Here is a 16,721-nt window from a genome sequence, read left to right as displayed (position 1 = left end):
TAAGTCAGCTGTTTCTTTTTTAGTAAACTCTCCCAAATTTTTTGAGACATGTTGCAGCCATTAATTTTAAAATGACCAAATTTTTCCTTAAAAAGGTACATTTCCTTAGTGTAAACATTTGTTGTTGTTTTCTATGTTCTTCCGTTATAAAACACAGGTTTATGAGATTTGAAAATCATTGTAATCTGTTTTTTATTTTTTTATTTTTACATTTTACACAGTGTAACTTTTTTGGAATTGGGGTTGGGAAAGCAGGGATTCTTATCAGTGGTGACATCCATGGTGGCAGGCACCAGGCACATTCTCATTTATGACCCAGAATTTGTTTCAAATTCACCTTGAAATGGCAATAATTTCATTTGGGTGTCTAAAGATAAATATTTTTTTTAGACAGATAAAAAATGCATTTAACTTTTTTATTATTAGATGCCTCACATGCCTTGATAGTGACATGGTTTTTTCAAATGTTTTTCTGCACTTATTGGTCAGAAATTAGAACTACAACAAGTGTGAATAGGGGGCCATGAGACAGGAATTACACTGCTCGATGCACTTTGGCCATGCAGAAGACAGGACTTTTCATGACAAGGTTGCCAGGATAGTCTTAGTAAAAAATACATGGTGGTTGTAGGAGTATCTTATCAACGCTTAACTGCCTATTATGAGTTTTCTCTAAAATAAAAAAAAAAACCAAAAACAAGTAAATCAAGTAATTGCTTAACTATGTCTATGTTGTTATGAATGATATTCTTTCCTACCAACATATATGGCCACATGCAGCTGCTGATCATATATTATGTGCATGTCTGCAGATAATTAGGCAATGCTAATGTATTTGTATTAAATTTTTAGACATAAAAGTAAAATTAAATAAAGTACATTAAACATATTTTTAAGTAGACGAATAACTGCTGAGCATTGCATGTCATATGTGTTTGGAATAAAGCAAATAGACATATTTTAAAAGTATAGCTTAATATAAACATTTTATTCAGTGCATTTTGCGTATACAACAAATAAGAAACAACTGGAAGGTAAACAGGCATAGAACCCATAGGAACATATGGTATTTCTGGTTTATCCCTGGTAGTTTAGAACATGTATGTGAGTTTAATACACATAGCCTATATCATGCAGCTCTAGTCCTCCAATTCCCAATGTGTCCCATGCAACAGATATGTTCACCTAAAAAAAATACAGAAAAGCCCAGAAACAAACAGCCAAGAGAATCCCCCAAAGCGATTTCGATTAAATTGTTTCAGAGGGAAAGAATACATACAGTATCCCACAAAAAAGGGGTCTTCATTCGTACACAACTTGGGTTTGTACATGCCCTGTACAAGAGAGAGATGACTTTTTTTCTTTTTCTTATTTTTCAAGATTTTTTTTTTTCACTTTTACAAATAAGACATATAAAATGTGAAGCCACCTAAAATTCCACAGAATTTCTTTCTTTATATAGAAAACCATCACCACAATAAGCTACTCATACACAAAATGTAGTCAGGGGTTTGAAATGGGATAACATGTACTGACAGTCTTTACTCTTGACCATGTTCAGACAAAAAAGTGAATAGATATGAGCAAGCAAGGTAGACACTATGGAGGGGTCGTAGACGAAGACAATGTAACCCAAAGAAACATGAAGGCAAATGCATGTCAACAAAAGCACTTTTCAAGAATACTGTGCCCACACCGCTACAATGCAAGCGGCCCACCATAAACACCTTTTCTCAGATAAAAAAGGAACAAAAACCACAAGTCAGTCTTTTCCTGTCATGTTTAGACTTCTTAAAGGGACTTTCTTACACTTCTGTCTTTGGTGTGCTGGAATCTCTATTTACTGATAAAACCATGAAGAACATTGATATTTTTTTTAAGTGGTGAGCTAAAGACAAAGGACAGAAAAGAAATGAATGCTAACAACTAATTCAAACTATTGGTAAACAGCATTAAGTCACATATGCTGAATCTGACAGGCTGCACTCTACCTTTTTTGATGAAGCAATCAGAATATAGGCTTTTAGAATTCCATAGTTGAGAGGGCCAGTCTTCTGATGCAATGTATTCATATACAGCCCAGCTAATGCTTGCGATTCTGCATTACAACTTCCCACACTGAAACACACAATGGACAGTGAGGTTTTCTCCACTGCTGCACAAAAGTAGTCACAGCCCTCACTCCCTGCCTGGACCTTTTTTTTTTTTTTTACAAAGGACATCACTTGATTTATCAGGCCCTTGATGAAATCATCTTACGATTCTCATAAACAAAACCAAAACAAAACCTGCCTCAGTTTGGTGCTAGAACCAACCTGAGTGGGGCTAATGCCCTGTAATATCAAAGGCTACAATTTTTAAGGTGTGCTCGTACGCAAGATGCTGTTGGTATGGTGAAAAAAGTAAAAGTTCAAAAACTACAGCAGTCTAACTTCAAAACAAACCAATCAAACTTCACCCTAGCTCAAAAGAAGTTGTGATGTTTGCTATATCAGCTGTCTTTGTTCTGAACCACCAAAGTTTTTTTTTTTTTTTTTTTGTTACATTTATTTTTCGTTTGGAGAGAAGTCTGCGTGAAGTCACGAGCATCCGGAGGTTTTGGTGAAGGCGTAGGGTAAGTGGGCCAAAGCAGTGGGGCTACGTAGACTCGTTCTGACTCACAGCCTTGCCTCCGTTAAGGACGGCTGATGCACTCCGACTCTTAGTGGGCGTGCCACTGCCCGAACGTGAGAACTCAGTCAGGTCATGCAGAGAGGGCTCCCGATACATGGTCACTGTAGAGAGAGCAAAATGGGAAGAGATTATTCTTTCTAAATGAATCCCACAAATAATAGAATAACTAAAATCACTTTTTAGAGTAGTGTGACAAACACTGAGTGAAAAACATATGGCTACAGTACAACTGTCAGATGATGCATTCATCAGAAACTCTCTGCCAAGAAAAAGTGTATTTTTAACCCTGTCTACACACTAACCAAAACAATTTTTGCAAACTTTATTCCACAGTTTTGCAGTCACCCTATGCTGCCGAAGGTTCTGGAAGCACAGTTTTATATATATATGGACCCCTAAAGTTGCCATGTTGCTATAGGTTTTCAACCTGTTATCTATCTTCAGTTCATCTATGCCTTCGGTCGAATACCAGGTGTGGATCCTGCTTCGTTGTAATGATAAACTGCAGGCACAGTGGCCTTCTGAGGATAAGACTGGAGACCACTTTAAAGCACAGCTCTAAACTACAATAGCTATGGACTGGACTTCTACAGCTGCACCACTAAAAGGAGACTTCCTTTAACCACAGTAAAAGCTGCTTTCCCTACTACATGCAATCAATACAGCACTTCAGTGGAAAGCTGCTAGAATCAATACTTCATGTACTAGCAGGGCTACAGGGCAACCGTGCATGGAACTGTTCTCCAGGGGATGCAGAGGAGACAGTGAGACTGGAGGCCCATCATTATCAGAGCACTCAGTAATGCTGTCTGACCACCAATTTGTCATTAGGATTAAGCTATATATCCTACTATTGGTATGATTCCGAGCGTTAGCAAAAGGAAAAAGCATGCTAATTAACGGCTGAGGTGTCGATGGCATTTCTTAAAAGCACTTTTCTGAAGGTTTTTTCATAACAGGCAATTTGCTTGCGCATTTATATATAACCATATTGGAGTGTCAGCAGAGAGATCATTGCATTTTCTGAAAAGGAAGGAGGCATCCAAGAAAATTTTCGAATTCCACTATCATTGACTCTTTGTAAAGGTTCATCCTACTCATAGAGAGAATTCATAATTTAGTTCCTGCTGCAGCACCATGACAGCTCTTTAATTAGTCCTTTGAAACACCAGCGTAGAGAAAAATCAGTATTAGCTCTGTGCATTTTTATTTTTTTTAAAATCAGGAATCTTTCAACTACAGTGCATTAGATTTTAGCTTTAAATGATTCTTAAACCAGGGGAGAATATATATAAACAGTATAATATAATGCTCCTGACAATTGTGAAATAATTCCTGAAATCATGAGTCTATGCTGTGTCAGATCGGGACAAAATCTGTATGCAGATGTCATGCCAGCTCAGGTACATTAATAGTCCAGTTTCAGACACAAATGCAGACTAACTACATTGTGATGGAAGAGCAGCAGCCAATAAAGACATAAAAAGTGGGCATGTAAACAAACAGGAGTGAGACAGTCTAACGTTATATAATATTATAGTAAATCAATTTATATGTACTATATAGAACTCCTGATTTTGTATTTCTGTATTTCACACTTGGTATTTTGGGTAGTACTGAGGGATTTAAGACTTCTAGCAGCCTCATCTGTCATAGTTTGGGTTTTTTCCCCCCTTTTAATTGGAGCTTATATTATAGCTAGCTAATGGTTGGTTGGGTAGATTGTCCTGTAATATGTGTGGTTACACATACTTTGGTACATTTTCAATCTGGCTGTACTTCATCAGTGTATTTTTATTTAATTTAAATGTGTAATATCTTACTTTTAACTTCACTATATTTCAGAAATATGGTGTTGAAATGCTTTGAAGTGATTACATAGATTGTGTTAAATGATAACCTTTTAGGAGTCCACAACCTTAACTCCACTGAGTAGGGCACTCTCACTTGTGTGTCTCTGTACTAATAGAAAACTCTATACTTCAAATTTATGAAGTGCAGGAGCATAGAACATTAAATGACAACAATTATTAAAATATAGTTCTCTTTGATTACTTTTACTTATGATACTTAAGTACATTCAAAAGCAAAAGTTCTTTACATTTACTTGAGTCCACCAGTAAAAGGAGTGTTGCTACTTGTACTGGAGTCATAATTATGCAGGGAATTTGCTAATTTATTAAAGTACAGGAATGACGCAGAGTACAATGTACACCATTGCTCTAATGGCCCCAGGGCAGTTGCATTTTTATCTGGTGATCACTCAAACAAGCTTTGAGATCCACCTGGGTGTGAAATCTTAGAAGTTACAGTGTTACACTGCAGTTGAAGTAAACATCTCTGTTTCCAACATTTTTCTAATATGCTTATAACATGAATATATATTAATATCAATATCAATATCAATAAATATTTAATAATTAATAATTTAAAAAAAGACAGGTATCAACCTGACAGCAAACGCTGGGAAGGGTAATATAAATGAGCAGCTGACCTTTCAAAGGTTTGGGAAGGAAATGTGCGGCAGGTTTGTTCTTCTTTACATGGTTGCCCTTCATGATTTCGCCTTCTTTGTTCAGGCCCAGGTACCAGCCTCTGCCTGACTGCTGCTGTCTGTATATCATGGAGGAATATGTCACGTAGTAGTTCTCGAACACCGATTCTTTAAATTTACACTCAGGTGTGAAATGTTCCTGCAGAAAAGGAGAGAGCAGAAGAGGAGAGAAAAGCGTAGGCATGAGGACCTTCAACTGGCTTCAACAGGAGGTTGCATTCACTTTTTTTTTAGGTTAGCAGGTGAAAGTGTGGGTTTCTTGTTAAGAGGAGGCATGATACAGCAATACAGAGGCACAAAATATGTATGTAGACACACACAATCATGTTGGTGAATATATATTTATGTGCAAAGATTTCACTCTATTTGTTCCATCCCAAGACCCCATTTACCTTTGGTTTCCTTTCTTCACCATTCTTCTTGCTTATTGCATTTCCACTTTTACAGAAAAAAAATCTGTAGTGTTTTATCTTGTAGAACTTGCAGAGCATATACACGCTAAATCTTTATTTCTTAATGTATTTCTGAAAAAAAAAAAAATTCCCTCTAAATTCGGAACAATGGAAGCAATTCTTTTAAAACAACGTAGCCTTTTTGAGTCTGTATGACCATTAAGGCAAAGCTTTGATAGAAAGAATGGTGATATAGAAAAAATGTTCTCTGCATTTAATTAAAAATTCTCTCTTTTCTCTTTAGCTATCCTGCATACATCCGACTCATTAAATACAAACCAAACTTATGCAATATTCTGTAAACACATTTTAGTTGGATGCATGATGATACCCAGCTATATATCTCATCGAAACTAGACGGAACATCTTAATTTGTTAACTGAGGGTGTTAAAGAATTAAAAGACTGGATGGCGCATAACTTTCTATTATTAAATTCTGCTCAGAGATTTTGCTCATTGCCCCAAAAACCAGTAGAAAAAAACTCCAGCATTTCATCCTGCATTTGGAAGAATGTACTGTAAATACTAGTTCAACAGCAAAATACCTGGGTGTTATTTTAGACAGAAACATGTCTTTTGAAAATCATGTCACCTATATTACAAGAACAGCCTTCTTCAACCTGAAATATTGCTAAGCTAAGAAACATATTGTCTATATCAGATGCAGAGAAGCTCGTCCATGCATTCATGACTCCAGACTGGACTATTGTAATGCATTACTAGGTGGTTGTCCTGCTTTATTAATAAACAAGCTACATTTAGTTCAGAATGCAGCAGCCAGAGTTCTCACAAGGTCAAGAAAATATGACCATATAACCCCAATCTTATCATCCTTAAAATGGCTACCTGTTAAGTTTCTAATCGACTACAAACTTGCTACTTACCTCAAAGCCCTAAATGGTTTGACTCCCATGTATCTATCCAGTCTTCTAACATGCTACAATCCATCATGCTCTTTAAAATTTCAAAACTTTGACTTCTAGTAGTTTTTAAAATAGCAAAGTCCACTAAAGGTGGTAGAGCATTGTCATATTTAGCTCCTTAACTTTGGAATAGTCTTCCTGACTGTGTTCGGGGCTCAGACACACTCTCCCAGTTTAAGAGCAGATTAAAAACTTATCTTTTTAGCGAGTCCTACACATATCACATATCATAACCTTGTGCTCCAGTACATCTGATCACATGCACATTATCAACATGTGCTTGTTAATATTATGAACAGCAGCTACGCTAATTTTTCTCCACTGCTTCTCTTTCTCTACCCATCCCAAGGCATCCTGAGGTTTCGACAGCTCCAGTCACGTCCCACCTCATGAAGATTGTGGACCTTTAAAGAAGTTGATGCCGACCCTGCAAACAACCCCGACCATCTAGAGACGTACTAGCACCATTTGAATTTCACTTCATGTGGAGTTTGGACATTGGACCTCTTTGAGTGTTTAAAGGCTCTGGCATGGAAAAGCTGGTGTTGGATGTATGATGATCTCAATGTTATTATTTTATGAGTTGCTCAGTTGCTCCTGGTTCCATAACGTCAAATGACTGTATAAGACTGAAGAAAGGACATTACTCACAATCTTACATTCCAGTGCTCATGTTAGTTCTCACTCCCCAGTGTTTTGTATTGTTTAATGATTTATAATCACACTCTTGATCTCACCCAAATGAGGATGGGTTCCCCTTTTGAGTCTGGTTCCTCTCAAGGTTTCTTCCTCATAATATCTAAGGAAGTTTTAGCTTGCCACAGTCACCATGGCTGCTTATCAGGGATAAATGCACATCATTTACCTTCATTCTTTAATTCTGTAAAGCTACTTTGAGACAATGTCCAAATGTGAAAAGCGTTATGGAAATAAACCTAACTTGACTTGACAGGATATGCAACCTTGCAATTATTTTCACATCTTGAAATGTTCGTATTGATATTAGGAATTTTGAGGATACAATTTAAAAGTGTGTATCTATAAGGCACTGTAATACATGTGTGAGAGACAGATACAAAGACGTTGTGTGATTTGAAGTTATCAGCAAAATCACCAAACATAAATCCAATAGATTCAAACATAGAGACTATAAATAAATAGCAACATAGACTGAATAAATACAGTATATAAATACATAGATAGCTAGAGTGTGAATTTACTTTAGAGAATGTGCTTAAGGATCAGAGTGCATACATAATGAATGGCTGGAAAAAAGCACTGTATAGTACCACTCAATTTAAGTGTCCCTGTAATTGGAGGGCATTGAGGCTGATTGATTAATGACATTGGAGAATAAGCTGTTGATGTGTTTTGTGGTCTTGGTTCTAATTGCTCTGCTATTGCTTCCAATAAGTGATGGCTTGTCCGTGCCAATGCTGCTGGAGGATGGGTGGTTGGTTCTTTTCACCGGATGCACCAAGTGTCTGTCACAGTCAAAGCATAAAATGCTTTGACTTTTTTTATGCCTCATTTTGACTTGTCATCTTTCTACTTTTTAACAAATACATTTTATTTAAAAAACATTGCGTTCAAATGTCGACAATTGATGGGATGTAAATTCACAGGAAAATTAGGATGACAGGATGTAATTTAGCAAACTGGTATAAAAATATTTAGATTTTTAGATTTATAATATGAATGATCTATATCAGAGTGATTCCACTTGTGCACTACTGACTCAGATATTTGAGCAGGTTTTCACCTTTGAATTCTCTACAAAATGAAACCCCTCTGCCTTAATCTGTTGAAGGGATAATAAATGTATTAAACAGCTGAACTTTCTGGAATCTCTTGATTTACAGACATGCAGCGTACAGTATTAGTCTAAGCAGATGGTGCAGACATATGAGCTGTGAACAAACAGAGGGGCTAGACTAAGGTAATCCAGTTTAACAAGTCTTTTGAATGTACTATAGAAGAAATTCTGTGTTTAGTACTCAGTCGGGTCTTTGATCATTTAGGCCTGGGGTCTTGGATTCATTTACTTGGATAGATGCCTGGGAAGAGTTGTGATCTTTTGTTGTGCTTCAGGAAGGCAGGATTCCAGAAGCTTACGTCTTTTTCTGATGCTTAAAAAAAACTTATTTGCATCTCTCTTATGCACACTGGATAGATCAAAGTGAAAACTACAGAGTTGGAGATATAATACTATGTTGGCTCAGGAATTATGCTGTATATGCTGTAGGTTAATGCCCCCATGATGCTCAATACACTGAGAGAAGGTTTCTGATTCACAGTCTCATTTTGTTTTGTCTTGTATCGTGCTTTATACCACTAATACCAAAAAGAAAGCAAACATACAGTACTTTAAAGTTCTAACATTTAAAAAGTTATCATAAATTATACCCCTACTAGCCTTGTGAGAAACATTTGGCAGGCTATATCACCACCTATGTACAAAATTCCCCATGTGCATAGATGCACATACCTTAAATTACCACAGTATATTTAAAATAAAGCCTCTCCAATCACAGGCTTGATTGAAAGCAATCCTTTGTTGCATGTCTTTAAGATTTCTGGGTGCCCCTATTTTTGTTATGTCACTCCTGATGAGTGTTTGTGCTGATGGCTGTTTCAAACGGTTCACACATACAAGCCGAGCACCCACATAGCCTGACAGGAACACAGCTGTGGACATTCTATCTTGCCTGAAACAAGCCGTCAGATATGCACTGTGCTGCTGAAATCCACAGGATTGCCTTGAACAGTATGAAGGGACACTGACAGGGTGTGGAGGACATTAGCTGTGGCTGTCTTTTAGAGGTAATCTGCGGCATGAAAAAGGGAAAATGATGTGCAGGATAAGAAGGTGAAAACTGCAGCGATTGATCCGAATTTAAAGGCTAGACACATGTGAAATCCAAAAGATCATAGGCCAGGTATAGAGACACTCCAACAACAGTTTTTTTCCCAATCAGTAACTTCAGAACTACTGTCCAGATAATTCTGTCACAGTGTTTCATATAATACCAAAATATGTATTGTGTATACTTTTACAATATGAATTGTAAAAGTATTAATTTTAAATACAAATACTAGACTATAGTTACATCTCTTGTCACTGCATTGATGAATAAATGAGAATTGCACAAACAATACTAGAGTTTTAAGAAAAAAGAGTCGGCTATGCTTTGTTATTGTGCTGGTGCTGATCCTATCTGCATGCATAATTGTACCACAGCTGCAGTCACGCTTCTTAGAGCTTTGCGACCAGGGAAATCCTGCATTGCCCCTCCCCTCATTCTTTCTACCTAGTAACAGGGCTTCCCTACCGGGTAGAAGTAACTTCACGAATTAGAAATATCAAGGGTTTGTGTTTTTGAGATCGAGGTTATAAGCATGGAGAATATATGAGAGATGTGTTGGTGTCCTGTAAGGGCATTCTTTTGAAGGGAACATTACATTTTTCAATTATTAAAATTTCCATAATGTTGTCCACATCCCTTCATATTTATAAACAGTGCTTGATTATTAGAAATATTTTTAGCAAACACATTTGATTTTATTGGTTTTATTTATTTATTATACAATATAACACGCTTAATCATTTTTTCTCATCATGTTCTATCCAACACTTCCACTGTCCAACCCACATAATAATCCTCCCCACTTCTTCAGTCGTTCTATCTCATTGCTTTCCCCCCACCCCCTCTTTCTTTCAACCTCACACTCCTGTTCTCCAGTTCCATCCATTTAAATAGTGAATGCTGTCAGGATCTATTCCACTCAGACTCTGTCCCTCTTGGCTTCCTCTGGCACTGCTGAGAGGCACCTCCATTTTGCTCATTTACCACTCTAATATTCATTCCTCCTTCCACCTAACCTTGTCTTTGGACCCACACTGTCTAGGTACACATGTGCTCACACACACACACACACACACACACACACACATACTCTCACAGAACCATAAAAACAATTTAGGGCCTTAAAATTGCTGCCCCAGCCATGGCCAGTATTTTACAGCTTTAGGGCTCAGTGCCTTCAACAATATAGTCATATCTGATGAAAACACAGTGCAGTTTATCAGATAGCACAAGTGCTGCAAATACTTTGAACAGATATCTCTTTTCATGGCAAAAACAGAATCTACCGTAATGATTAGATAAATGATAAAAAAATAAATAAATCATAAACCATCATATATATTGTATTTGTCATTATATATATATATATATATATATATATATATATATATATATATATATATATATATATATATATATTATTTAACATATAGCATATAATATATATTATGTAACATTAATATAACTAACACAATCTGCAGGTTTCTTAGCTTGTAAAATCTTTTTCCAATCCTAAATCTGCCTGAGGCGATTATATTGCGCTGTGCTAATTGGTCTCACTTTCACAGAAAGGTCTGCTGGTGGGTGTAGGGCTGCACATCCATGTAGATAAACACAGAAAGAGAGGGGTGGTGCATAAGAGTCTAGCTTGTAAGGGGAGGGCAGTAATTGTAAAGAAAAAGCAGGAGAGAGCTAAAAAGAGGATCAGAATCATTTTAATTGATTATCTCTCCCACTTGTTGTCACACGGATAGTTGAATACATTTGCATTGGCACATTCTGACTCGCCCACACGTACTCTCTCTGTTTCCTGTTCAATCATACTTGTGATTTTTTTATTTCAAGCTTTTCCTCACCTTAAATCGTTCACTGTTGGGCTTCTGCTTACATTTGATGAAATTAATAACATGCAATAAGTGACATTTGAAGTTATTCTCATTTTATTTTAAACCATTCTTTTAGATATGCTTCCCCCATTTCCTACCCACTAGCCTGCTTTCTCGATTATACAACAGCAACAACCTGAAAGAGTGCAGGCTAGCATGTGCTTCCATTTAAAATGTGAAGCCTGCCAACTGCATTTTATTGAATTGCTGCTCATGATGTGTAACATATTTGGAGGATATTTACTAATTGATACTTTCCACCTACATGCGCTTACAGATACCCATGATTGGCTAATGTTGTTGTGATTGATAGAAAAAAATAAGAGAATGCCATTTCTCTCACATGAAGAGCACAGACAGTTTTGCTCTAATCATCAGAATTTGAACTCATGATCTCCGAAAGACAGGACAAATAGCACCACTCAGAAGTCCTCAACAGAGAGTGCAAAAAAAACAAAAAACAGCAATTCTTTTAATTACACTCTCTACTTGCAGTGCCAAAAATGCTGGTACACATAGGGGCCACTTATAAATACAGAAAATATTAGAATTCTTTTATACATTTATGCTTATGAACGGTTCTCTTCAATACAGAGCCCATTGCTTGTTTTGGGAGTATTTTGTTTATTTTGTTTTATGGGTTATGTTGCCCATTGAAAGGTGCCAGAATTCTTTAAATTAACACTATGTAACTTTAAGTTTTTACTCACACACATACACACACACACACACACACACACACACACACACACACACACACACACACACCTACAAACACACACATACACCAACACACACACGTACACACACTCACAGTATGTGTGAGCCACCCAGACATCGCTGTCTTTTTATTAGTCACCCCGTTGGTCATCTAGTCTAAGGCTTCAAAGCTGAGCAGACTTGCAGAAAACAAGTACACACTACACACCATTTTTCGAGCCATGTGAAATCTCTCCACCCACTGAGGACCTGATCATCTCAAACCTACATCAGAGGGTTAATCAAAACTGCACAATTCACAATACTTCCTTGCCAGTTCAAATTCAACACATAATGTACGATAGTTCTTACTCATTGGCTACAGCAGGTAACTGCTTGCCAAATTAAACTAAAAAACAAATGACACATTAGATACTAAACAGTACTTTAGGTGCAAATATCCATCCCTTGAGGATGATAAACAGAAAATGGACAAAGCTTCCAATCCTTTTGTGTAACCTTACACTTCGCCTTTATCGCTAAAAGTCATAATAAAGCAGAAACGCCCATATAATTGTCCAATTCGTTTGGTTGCTACACAGCTGTCAGGGAACTACAGCCTGTCTGCACTTAACACAGGGTTGTCCTGGTGTAGCATAACGCTGTAGATGTGGAGATTAGAGTGTTTTTGATTCGATTTAATGAGCATGTCTGCACACACAATTTAATCACCCACACTGCAGCTCGCATCATTAAAAAGCACATAGCGAGAGCAGAGGACTGCTGGTGAGTGGAGTTAAGTATTCTGTATTTGTGTAATGTGTGTATTTGTTTTATTGCGTCTCTGCTAGCACTCGTGTAGTAGCAATCTTTATAGCTTTATTTTTATTTTTTATTTTTTTGCAATAAAATACTGTAAAAGATGCACTGTTGCTATAATTAGATCAGTAAAAAGAGTCCTCACTCCTGCTTCCTTATACAGTAGCATGCAAGTTGGTTACGAATCACTGCATCAAACTCAACTCATCATATGGATGAGGTTAATTAAATGCAGAAAAAGATGGAAATAATAGTGTGTATGTATATGGTAAGAGTAAGCCACTGCAGCAAACAGCATCCATCTGGCGATCTTTTCTTAGAAGCTCTTTCTCTGCATCAGTCCTGTTAGTATCATGGCTTGCTGTCATTTTCTCCAGGTACGCCCACCACAGTTACACTGATGGAGGAAGTTCTTTGCAGGATGCGGGCAGCTGATGCTATTATTCATGCTTGAACATGCTTTAATCAGACATGAAATATCTGTCACAAAATTGTTCTGGATGCTATTTATTTTATTTTTTAAACCCTTGATCATGTTAGTGACAGTCAGTCATAGTAGAGATGCACGGCAATCATTTTTCTGCAATAGGAGAAATCGAGAGTGCATGTAGGTCTTCATGAAACTGTGTTAGGGAATGGTTCATGTTTGCATCACCATAGCAACTAGTGCTGGTGCCAAAGAGACAACTTTTGCTCTGTTCAAAGTGTGCTTAAGATATTCATATTCCTGTTTACTAGCCCTCCACCCCCCCATTTCTCAGAAGAGGAGGTTCTCAGAATCAACCATAAACCAGGCATTAGAGGAAGCAAAACAGGAACACAGACAGACGTGAGTTAATAAACAACCTCCCCAACTAGAAAAGTGCGGTGTGTCATCTACATTAAATACCGCTAGGAGATAATGCATTCATATGACTGATGTTTGAAGCATTCGAAGTTGTTATATAGTGCATCCATATTCTGATTCACAACCCAGCTGTACATTTTGCAGTACTGACTGGCAGCCATATGGAGTGAAGGAGTAATCAGAACCATTAGAACATACATCATGTTCTGTTTTTTTTTTTCAGCAATGTAAATGCGTAAGTGAAATGAATGTTTATGAGACTAAATTGGTGTTAGGACTATTGACATTCCTACAACCACACATAAATGTTTTTAAAGAAGACATACTATATGTTAATGATTGTGTGTATTGTATGTGCATGTTCGCTGTGTGTTAACAGATGGATTACCTATATTGCCAATGCCACTGATTTTTTAAAAGGCTTTTGCTACTTACCGATGTGTACAGGTAGCCTTCGCTGTTCATGGCCAGGTACAGTTTGGTCTGGACGCCCTGTATGGCTACCACTCTCAAACCGACAGGAATGAGGTTGAACATAGCTGCACAGGAGACACAGAGAGATAAGCATGAACTAATCTGCATAAAGAACGCTTATAAATAGCACATTTCCAAGAGTACAGTCTGTGTCCATGTGGCTCTCAGTACAGAAGTGTTCAGGAGGCTGTAACACATAAACAGGCTGAGTAATTAGCGAATGCTGACATCCATATTGACATTCAGCTCATGGAAGGCTACATGCCCACTCACATTACCACTAAATCAGATTTTTGTTCTTTTTTCCAAATGTTTCTCCTCATCATATTCCCATGAGCTTGTGTACAGTACAATATACAAGTTTGTTCATCAAATCCTTCCCTTAATATTTTAGATTCGTTTCATCAACACAGATGATATTTAACATATCTTCAGGTCAACAACATGAACGTTTTGAAATTTGTAAAGAAACAAGATCATTAGTATATTACATTTCACCATTTTTTTTAATGCCATTTAAATGGTAAAAAAAAAGAAAAAAAATCTGTTCATAATGATGAGGTTATACATTTTTCCCAATAACTTCCCTAATACACACATTCTTCCTAGCATACCTTTTTGGACTGTTTGTTTTTGTATTTGCTTGTGACACCTGTTATACTGTATCTTTTATATATACATATATAAATTTATTTATATATACTATATATTATATTTTATATACAATAGTAGCACAATATGTATCTTCATATGCATTAATACAACATTTTTATTAATTTTTTTATATTTATTTTCCAATTATCTTCTATTATTTTTTCCATTACTATGAATAGTTTCCATTTTAGCACACTTCAAACATCCTGATCGTTGTGTGTGAAAGTATGATGTAGCATAATCATGTTTAGTGTACTGTAGTGAATTCAAAGTGCACTCAAAACTCTTTAAAATGAGGTCCAATTATCCACTCTGGGGTTCATGGAGAAGAGTCAATAGTTATATATTTTTTTTCCTAAAGTGGTACATAAAGCAACATCATTATCAAAGTTGTTATACAGTATTAACTGTCAAATTATGTTCTTAATTTTGTATTGAGGGGATCCATGGCAACCCTGCCCCCAAAGTATTTACAATATTTTTCAGAGCCAACTAATAGTTAGTACTTCAGTATCTAAAAGTATTACACCACTAAAAAGCCACAGTAATAAGACAGCTAATTAAACTGAATTGATGCAGTCTGACAAGAAGTGATGGACAAAGACACAGGATTAGCATTAGTAATACTAATGCTAATTTTTAAGCATTAGCCATAAAAATGGCTGCTCCAGAGACCAAGGTGCCAAATGTTCTTCTGAATCAATTATGAGGGTAGGCTACAATTATATGAAATATAGTTTATATTACATTTACTTATTAATTTTAAGGTACAGTCGGGCATGTTACTCTGAGTGGAACGTAATTGTCATAATCGTCATCGTCATCGTCATCATCATCATCATCATAATCAACAACAATAACAGTTTCTGTATAGGCTTAAAAAGTGATAATAATGAGAATACTAATACCTCTGCTCAGTGAATATATGAAAATACCTTCCACAAAGGTACACACATTAAGAATGCAATAAAACTATGGAAGGCTATAAAAAAAAAAAAAAAAACAATATTGATTAATGCCTGCCAAACTTGTTGAAGTTATGCATGTTGTAAAAATGTCATGTGGACCACTGACCTAGTGCAATTTTTTTCTCAGCTGGATGGATGGTGGTTTATTATGTTTGCTTTCGGATCTGGCCCTTACTTTGCAGTTACAAGAATTCAAACCAGTGGCGAAAAATGAATTTGGCTTTTCTTTCTTTTTTGTGTGCATGTTCAATCTGACATTTCTTCTCTCTCTTTTCAAACTCTGCTGAATAGAGTTAGTGAGCCATGCTGGAGCTCTGCCTGGCTGGAACCAATGAAACTGCCAAATTGCCTAGCACCTTTGTCTGTCTCCCATGCCATAAGCCAAAAAGCTAACAATCTCTCCCTTTCACAGCGTCTCCATGTGCCGAGGGGGAGTGTAGAGCAGCCAGATCCCCAAGGCTGTGCTGGCATGCATAAAACATTCGGAGCCTAGAATCAGCTTCTGAGAAATAAGAACACATTACCATGTGTGGCTATCACAGATTATATAACATTTGAAATTATGGGCTTTATATAACATAAATAACATCTTTGCTCTGGTCTCATGTGCCATTAAACCTTAACAACTTGCATGCTAAACAGCCACTGTTTTTTATTTTTTTACATGAATCTTGAACATTGATGAATATAGAGCATTTTTGAAAATCAGAAGTCAATATATCAGTTTTGTTCTCTTTGACAGACAGACTTCTCTTCGAACTCACAAAACAACCACTTTTATTATTCACACACTATGTACAAAATAAAATAAAAATAAAAAAATAACTTCTCTCTAGTTTTTTTCCCCACTTTTTTTTTTACAATGTTTAAATGATTTCTATAAAAGGCACACTTATGAACAGTAA

The 16,721-nt window shown here is 36.5% G+C and overlaps 1 protein-coding gene across 4 annotated transcripts in view; it reads right to left on the bottom strand.

Moving 5' to 3' along the window:
* Window positions 1–958: 958 nt before the first annotated feature.
* Window positions 959–16,721, bottom strand: part of fgf13a (fibroblast growth factor 13a) — a 105,700-nt gene continuing 89,937 nt past the window's right edge. For all 4 annotated transcript variants that reach the window (XM_046850230.1, XM_046850232.1, XM_046850233.1 and 1 more), the window contains 3 exons: window positions 14,156–14,259; window positions 5,168–5,366; window positions 959–2,774 (listed from right to left, as the gene is read on the bottom strand). In XM_046850230.1, the coding sequence (XP_046706186.1) occupies window positions 2,638–2,774; window positions 5,168–5,366; window positions 14,156–14,259 (440 nt within the window). In that variant the 3' untranslated portion in view covers window positions 959–2,637. The remainder of the gene's footprint in view (window positions 2,775–5,167; window positions 5,367–14,155; window positions 14,260–16,721) is intronic.

This window comes from Silurus meridionalis, chromosome 5 (genome assembly GCF_014805685.1).
Source record: "Silurus meridionalis isolate SWU-2019-XX chromosome 5, ASM1480568v1, whole genome shotgun sequence".
Taxonomy (NCBI): domain Eukaryota; kingdom Metazoa; phylum Chordata; class Actinopteri; order Siluriformes; family Siluridae; genus Silurus; species Silurus meridionalis.
Note: the sequence above shows the minus strand (reverse complement) of the source record. Positions and strands in the feature narration are given on the sequence as shown.